General features: G+C 44.5%; 1 protein-coding gene across 1 annotated transcript in view; it reads right to left on the bottom strand.

Annotated features, from left to right (window-relative positions):
- Positions 1–991: 991 nt before the first annotated feature.
- LOC138867192 (facilitated trehalose transporter Tret1-like) overlaps positions 992–7,500 on the bottom strand; it is a 15,509-nt gene continuing 9,000 nt past the window's right edge. Inside the window, exons 3-9 of the mRNA XM_070142006.1 lie at positions 6,802–6,937; positions 5,560–5,768; positions 4,735–4,967; positions 3,893–3,992; positions 3,318–3,597; positions 2,928–3,127; positions 992–1,762 (exon numbers count right to left, since the gene is read on the bottom strand). Of these exons, the coding sequence (XP_069998107.1) occupies positions 1,508–1,762; positions 2,928–3,127; positions 3,318–3,597; positions 3,893–3,992; positions 4,735–4,967; positions 5,560–5,768; positions 6,802–6,937 (1,413 nt within the window). The 3' untranslated portion in view covers positions 992–1,507. The remainder of the gene's footprint in view (positions 1,763–2,927; positions 3,128–3,317; positions 3,598–3,892; positions 3,993–4,734; positions 4,968–5,559; positions 5,769–6,801; positions 6,938–7,500) is intronic.

Here is a 7,500-nt window from a genome sequence, read left to right as displayed (position 1 = left end):
ATCGGTAACGCCTAGCAACCGCCCATAGCAACGAGCACTTGGTGAAAACAAACCCTCCTTCGTTCGAAAAATCCAGTAGAAGAAACAACTAAAGAGGGCCTATCTCTTGAGGTAAAAATATTGAGGAGAGAGAAAAAGGCGTTGTGGGCTTTTAGGCCTATACGTGACTTCATTGTCTCCTTTGTATAAACACCTAGTAAATGGGAAGAAAAGTGATGTTAGGAAATGGTACTGATTTCACAGAAAAATACCTTATATAGCTAAACGTCATACATTACTGTAGCAAATTATGTTATTATATAATTATTATCTGCTTTATTGATAGAATAGTCCTAGATGTCAGAATATTCAATTTTAGGTCATTTCGAAGGATCGTCTATCCAGATTTTGATATGAGTACTCTTTTAGCTACACAGCTTCTAGTTTTGCTTCATATTACCTTTTCGCTTCGTCTTTTTGAAGAATCAAAGGATTCATACGCCATTTTCCTTCACGTTGAAAGCGAGGTATCTGCGAGCGACGGGTTTGTTTTCACCAAGTGGAATGGCGACTCCGACTCGTGACGTCACACCGAATCGGTCTATAACCATTTTGGTTAATAAAATTGAGCGATAATCTAGATTTTGCACTTTACAAACAGCCGGTCCAGGTCAGATGTTTTTTTTTTTTTTTTTTTTTTTTTTAGCATAACTAGTATATTTTGTTGTGACGACATTAGAAGAATATGATTGCTTTGAATTGTTTATTACTACTGCTATTGCTGTTATTACTACTCTTATTACCATTATCATTATAAGAAAGAGATGGCTAGTCCTTATTTTACCGCTACGACAAACGAAATAAATCTTGAAAGGTTATTCTTACACTACCTTGTGAGGGAATGTAATGGCAAGAATACAGTAGGCCTATACCGAGTCCATACCGATAAAACATAGTAATCTAAATAATTTCATGAGGAAGGTGAGACGACATTTTCGAAATCAAACTCGAATGATCTTCAGGCTTTTACTAATAGAGAATGTAAACAAACCGGTGGCTGAGAAGGGTTAAAATTTAGCAGCAAGTAATGTAACTTCTTATCTTCCAAATATACTTTATTTGTGTTAGAAAGATTAAATACAATATCGTGAGGCAGCAGCATCGTATATATATAGGTGGCTAAAAATACATTTCAGCTATTGCCTATTTGTGGAAACGGCAAAGAAAAGATATTTATTTCTTATCTATATGCACTACAGATAATAAACTTTGCTTTTAACAACCAATGCTGAAATGAGTCAATATTTGCAGAGAAAGAGAGAGAGAGTGAGAGAAAAGAACATGGAAAACGCCTTTCTTTCAGCTTTCAGTTGGACCAGCGCATGTCATCAGGATCCCGGAACGCTTGAAAATAATCCAATTGGATCCCAAGAACAGAAAATGCGTGACGAGTGTTCGATAGTCGTGGCAACATTTGGGGACTTGACTTCAGCTTGACTAGTTCGCCTCATCGACAGCCTCGAGGTGACTAGTGCACCTTCTCCGTGACCTGGGACGTGGAGGGGAAGGTGCTTCCGTAGGCGGGGGTGTATCCTTCCCTTCCTGCGTGGGAGAAGGACGTGAGGGCGGTGCCTCCCACGAACGCGTGCTGGAGTTCCTCGAGGGTGCGGCAGTTGGTCTCCGGCAGGAAGAAGAAGGCGACGAGAGCCATGAGGATAAAGAAGGAGCCAAAGGCGAGGACGGCGTCTTCGAGGCCGATGGTGGACGTGAGGTCGGGGAACACCTGGGCGGGAGGAGAGGGCGGGGGCGTTAGTGGTCATTGACAAAGACTCACGAATCTGACTTACGCGCGAATGACTAGATTTGTGTGCTCGGGGACGCGCAAATTGAAGATTTGAAGAGATAAACACCAATATGAAGTGGAATTAATTATGTACACACTATTTCCAGTGGTCTCAGCTCGCGCACGAAAGGTTGATATCGCATGCTGGACAAAATAAACTTGTAGAATCGGAAAACCAAGAAGCATCACACAAACAGGTACAGATTCATTACTAGATATACGTAGGTCCTTAAAACTATTTCAAGCGAATTCCGTTCCAAATGTAATAAAAAAAACAACTTTGAAATAATCCCTGAACTTTAGATCATCCAGCAATGTCACTAGCTATCCAACATATCAAAACCTATTTATTTCACTTATAATCAAAGCCAAACACTACAGCCAGGTATAGTAGATGCATTGCCAGCTACCTCGCATACAATCAAAATCTCATATTCATATTGGAATAATTTTTCACATGTTCAAAACCTCAAAATAATCCCGGATTTAAGAGTTGTCTTTCACGTGTATTCGAAGCTTCAACATGATCTCAGAATCAAGAGTTATTGCTTTCACAAATATTTAAATCTTGGCCATCATTTAAGAACCCAAAGCAGTCTTCCACATATAATCCTCGTCCCAAAAGCTGCAATAAAACCAAGACTCAACATCGCATAGCCAAGGACACATCCCTTGCCATCCATCTTTTTACCCCTTTCACTCCCATACTATCTTATTATGCTGTATGACCGTCGAAATCTCACACATTCTGTTCCAATAAAGAACGAACCGTATTCATGTTGACAAATGTGGAAGGGTATGAATGAGAACGAATATCTTCACATTACAAGAGATGTATTTGACCGGTTTCGATTATATCGTCAGAAATACATAATGTATACATAATGTATTTCTGACGAAGATATAATCGAAACCGGTCAAATACATCTCTTGTATTGTGAAGATATTCGTTCTCATTCACACCTTTCCACGTCAATAAAGAACATTTAAACCCTTTTCACCACAATACTTTACCATAGAGCTATATAACCTTTTGATGTCTGGCACGCTTGTTTAAACCATTACCCACTGGCAACCACCCAACAGAGAACCAACGCCAACAAACCTCAGTGATGACGAAGAGAAGGAGAACGAAGATGCCTGTGCAAAGAGAGGCGCCAAGAGACCGGACTGGCGTGGGGAGTAGTTCTCCTAGAAGGATCCAGGGGACAGGACCTGCGCCAAGACCAAAGGAGGCCACGTACACCATCACGGCCGTCAGAGGGATCCAGGAAATGTTTGTGTCTCCGCTGTACAGGACTCCACCTGAGGATGAAAGGCGTTCCAGGCATCCCGTTGTTTTGAAGCGCAATCGAAAATGTTCGTGTTGTCTCTTTCAATCGACTGAGCTTCGTATTGTTTTAAAGAGTATTTAAATAGGATAATACATAAAATATTATATCTATATGATACTCTATAGAATTACCCATACGTGAAGATATTCGACGCCACGCACCTGTGACGAACATGGAGAGGCCGCAGACCACGGACGAGCAGATGAGCAGCGGTCGCCTCCCGAGCTTGTCGATCGTGACGGCTGAGATGAAGGTGAACACCACCCTGCACACGCCGAGCAGAACGGAGCACGTGAACGGGTCCAGCTGCACGCCCGCGTTCTCGAAGAAGTACACGGCGTACATGAAGATGACCATGGCGCCGCCCAGCTCTCGGAGGATGAAGATGGAGGTCACGAGGAGGACGGGGCGCCAGTTGCCAGGGTCCTTCAGGGCTCGGAACTGGAGGAGGGAGGGGGGGGGATGGGGTCAGGTTTAGAAAATTAAAATTCATTTATACTAATATCTAAACAGAATTAATAGTTACGACAAAAAAAAAAAAAAAAAACATATCCTAGGTAAACAAACAGGGCTTTTACCTCAAGAAAGAGAGTGAAAGGGAAAGAAAAAGAAAGCGAGAATAAAAAAAAAGAAAACAGACAGATATACTAATAGAGAGAAAGGGAAAGAAAAAGAAAGAGCGAGACCAACAAGAGAACAGAGAGACAGACTGACAGAGCAATAACAAGCCAATCACCTGCTTGACGATGGACCCGTTCTGGCTGTTGAGGGCGTCGCGGATGGAGTGGAGCTCGGCGTCGACGTCGTGCTCAGGGGCTCGCAGCTTCATCAGGGACCTGGGACGGTAATTATCAAAATCTTAAGTATCTTAATGAGCGGTGTACATCATCCCACCCTAAATCACTCCGCTCGTTAAAGTACGTAAGTGGTTTTTGTGAAAAGCCTGAGTGCTATGCTGAGCGAAGTGTTTCCCTCATGTCAGTAGTGTGATTAACTCTCATTGGTCCTGTTGTGGTGATTAAGTCTCATCGCCACCGGTTTAAATGGATGTGATTGCGTCGACTTAATGGCTCGTGTGATGGGGATGGCGGCGTGAGGATTATGATGATGATAGAATGGTGAGAGTGATGAGAGTGATTACGTTTGATGGCGAAAATAGGAATGGTAAGAGCGGCAATGAACAATTCTTGTGATTACAGCAGTACCCATCTTATATTGCCAGCGATGAGAACAACCCGGATACAACCCTTTCCACCTTCCCTCCTCCTTTCCCCCTTCCCACTCCCTCCTCCCTTCCCACTCCCTCCTCCCTTCCCACTCCCTCCTCCCTTCCCACCCCTCCCACTCTTTTCCCCTTCCCCTCCTTCCCTTTCCCATCCTTACTCCTCCCTTCCCAATCTCCCCCCCTCCTCCTCCCTTCCCACCCACCCCCTCCCCTCCCTTCCCACTCCCACCTCCCTCCCCTCTCCCTCCCTCCTTCCTTCCCCTCTCCCTCCCTCCTTCCTTCCCCCTACCCCCACCCCTCTCCCTCCCTCCTCCCTTCCCACCCACCCCCTCCGTCCCCCCCCCCACACCCACCTGAGCGCCTGCTTCTCCCTCCCGTTCTTGAGCAGCCAGTAGGGGGACTCGGGCACGAAGAGCACGGTCGCCGCCACCGGGAAGAGCAGGACCCCGCACACCAGCGTCGCGCTCTCCCAGTCCAGGAACCGCGCCAGGACGTAGATGAGGAGCATCCCGACGCTGACCATGATCTCGGGGAGGGAGGAGAGGAGGCCCCGGACGTCGGCTTGGCAGATCTCGGCGATGAGGGGCTGCGTCGGGGTAAAGAGGGGGGGAGAGGTCATATTTTTTTTGCTTTTTTGGGGGGAGGGTTTGAGGCTAGTTGGGGGAGAGAGGGGAAGGGGTTGGTCGTTTTTCTGGTCTTTTCTGTTGTGGATTTTTGTGTTGTGTGTGTATGGGATTTTTTTTTAAGTGATGTATTCTGTTATTTTTGTCTTATCCCATGTATGGCTGTGATTAATATATATATATATATATATATATATATATATATATATATATATATATATATATATTTTTTTTTTTTTTTTTTTTTTTTTTTAGTACTCATTGACTTTCACCAATATTTTGTCATGTATGTCATTCACTGCTATTTCGTAGGAATATTTTTTGTTTATGTTTACGTATACAAAAATTAAACTCCATTAAAGAAAACCAGAAACATAACTGCTGTCTCTCTACCGAATAGCGACAATGCACAAATCATCACAAATAAAAGTAGGTCCCCCCCCAAAAAAAAAAAATCAATAACTAAAAAAATAATAATAACTCAAGCCATCCAAAAAGGCCCTCTCCACAGAGCCCTCCCCTCCCCCCTCACCCACCCACCCCCACCGCCATTACCTGCACGACGGTGGTCATCATGAGACCCATTCCTCCCGTGATGACTCTGCCGACGAAGACCCACGGCAGGGAGTCCGTGGCCGCCATCACGACCCACCCGAGGGCGGCGGGGAGCAGGGCGAAGCTGAGCAGCCGACAGGGACCGATGGCTTCGACGACTGCACCGGAGCCCAGCGTCGTGAACACGGCGGCTATCCCGGCGCAGGACACTGGGGGGAGAGGAGAGGGGTTTGTGTCGTGGGAGGGAGGGAGGGGGAGAGGGGTTTGTGTCGTGGGAGGGAGGGAGGGGGAGAGGGGTTTGTGTCGTGGGAGGGAGGGAGGGGGAGAGGGGTTTGTGTCGTGGGAGGGAGGGAGGGGGAGAGGGGTTTGTGTCGTGGGAGGGAGGGAGGGGGAGAGGGGTTTGTGTCGTGGGAGGGAGGGAGGGGGAGAGGGGTTTGTGTCGTGGGAGGGAGGGAGGGGGAGAGGGGTTTGTGTCGTGGGAGGGAGGGAGGGGGAGAGGGGTTTGTGTCGTGGGAGGGAGGGAGAGGAGAGGGGTTTGTGTCGTGGGAGGGAGGGAGGGAGAGAGAGAGACGGAGGGAGAAAGAGGGGGGAAGGGAGAGAGAGAGAGAGGGGTTTGTGTCGTTGGAGGGAGGGAAGGAGAGAGAAAGACGGAGGGAGAAAGAAGGGGAAGGGGGGAGAGGAGAGGGGTTTGTGTCGTGGGAGGGAGGGAGGGAGAGCGAGAGGGGTGGCTGGGGAGAGGAAAAGAGAGAGGGGAGGGGGAGTGAGGATAGATAAAGAACGAAGAGAGAGTGAAAGTGAACGATCTAAGCATTTGCTTTAAAAAAAATGTATGGCAACATAGAAAGAATAAAAATGTGTACAGCTTTTTACTTGTTACTGTACAAATTGAAAACAAGAAAAAAACACAAAGGGGAAAAACAGTATAAATAGTCGTAGCAATAAACCCAACAAAGGGGTAACAACCAACGAAATAGAAGAACAGAAACTGCAAGCTAATAGACGAACCAAAATGAAAAGCTAATGAAAGGGAAGAAAAGAAAAGAGAATAACTAAATTACCGAGCCATTGCTGAGCCGAAATGAAAAGCTAATTCATGGAAAGCAAAAAAAAAAAAAAAAAGAGAAAGACTAAATTACTGAGCCATTCCTGAACCGAAATGAAAAGCTAACTCATGAAAAAAAAAGAAAAGGGAAAGACTAATTCATGGAAAAAAAAGAAAAAAAAAGAGAAAGACCAAATTACCGAGCCACTGCTGGTCATCCTGGGTCATGTTGAAGTTGGTCCGAGGGTCTTCCATGATCCGCGAGACCTCAACGGACCAGCCCACCACGAAGCCAGTGCAGAGGGTCGTGCAGACGAGCACCACGCTGGCGAGGATCTGCGAAACGGGGAGGCGACGTCCGTAGAGTTTTACAGGTCTGAGTGTTATTCTTGTAATCGTTATTGTTGTTGCTGTTGTTATTATCATCATTATCATTATGATTATTATTATTATTATTATTATTATTATTATTATTATTATTATTATTATCATTATTATTATTATTACCATCATTATCATTATTTTCATTATTATCATTATTATTATTATTACCATTACTATTACTATTGTCACTATCACTATTATTATTATTACTGTTATTATTATGTTTATTATTATCGTTATCATTGTCATAATTATCATCATTATTGCTGTTGTTATTGTTTTTGTTTTTTATTATTATCCTTATTATCATTATCATTATCCTTTTTTTTACTATTTTTTGCTTGTGTGATTTTGTGATTCATCCCTTTGGAAGTTATATAGAAGTTAGTAGAAGTATGTGTGTGTGTGTGTGTGTGTGTGTGTGTGTGTGTGCTTGCGTGTATGTATGTATTTATCTCTACGTTTATCTATTAGTTAATGACGATTATCCCATCCCTTTTTCACCAATCATTTCT

This window comes from Penaeus vannamei, chromosome 28 (genome assembly GCF_042767895.1).
Source record: "Penaeus vannamei isolate JL-2024 chromosome 28, ASM4276789v1, whole genome shotgun sequence".
NCBI classification, from domain to species: Eukaryota; Metazoa; Arthropoda; class Malacostraca; order Decapoda; family Penaeidae; genus Penaeus; species Penaeus vannamei.
Note: the sequence above shows the minus strand (reverse complement) of the source record. Positions and strands in the feature narration are given on the sequence as shown.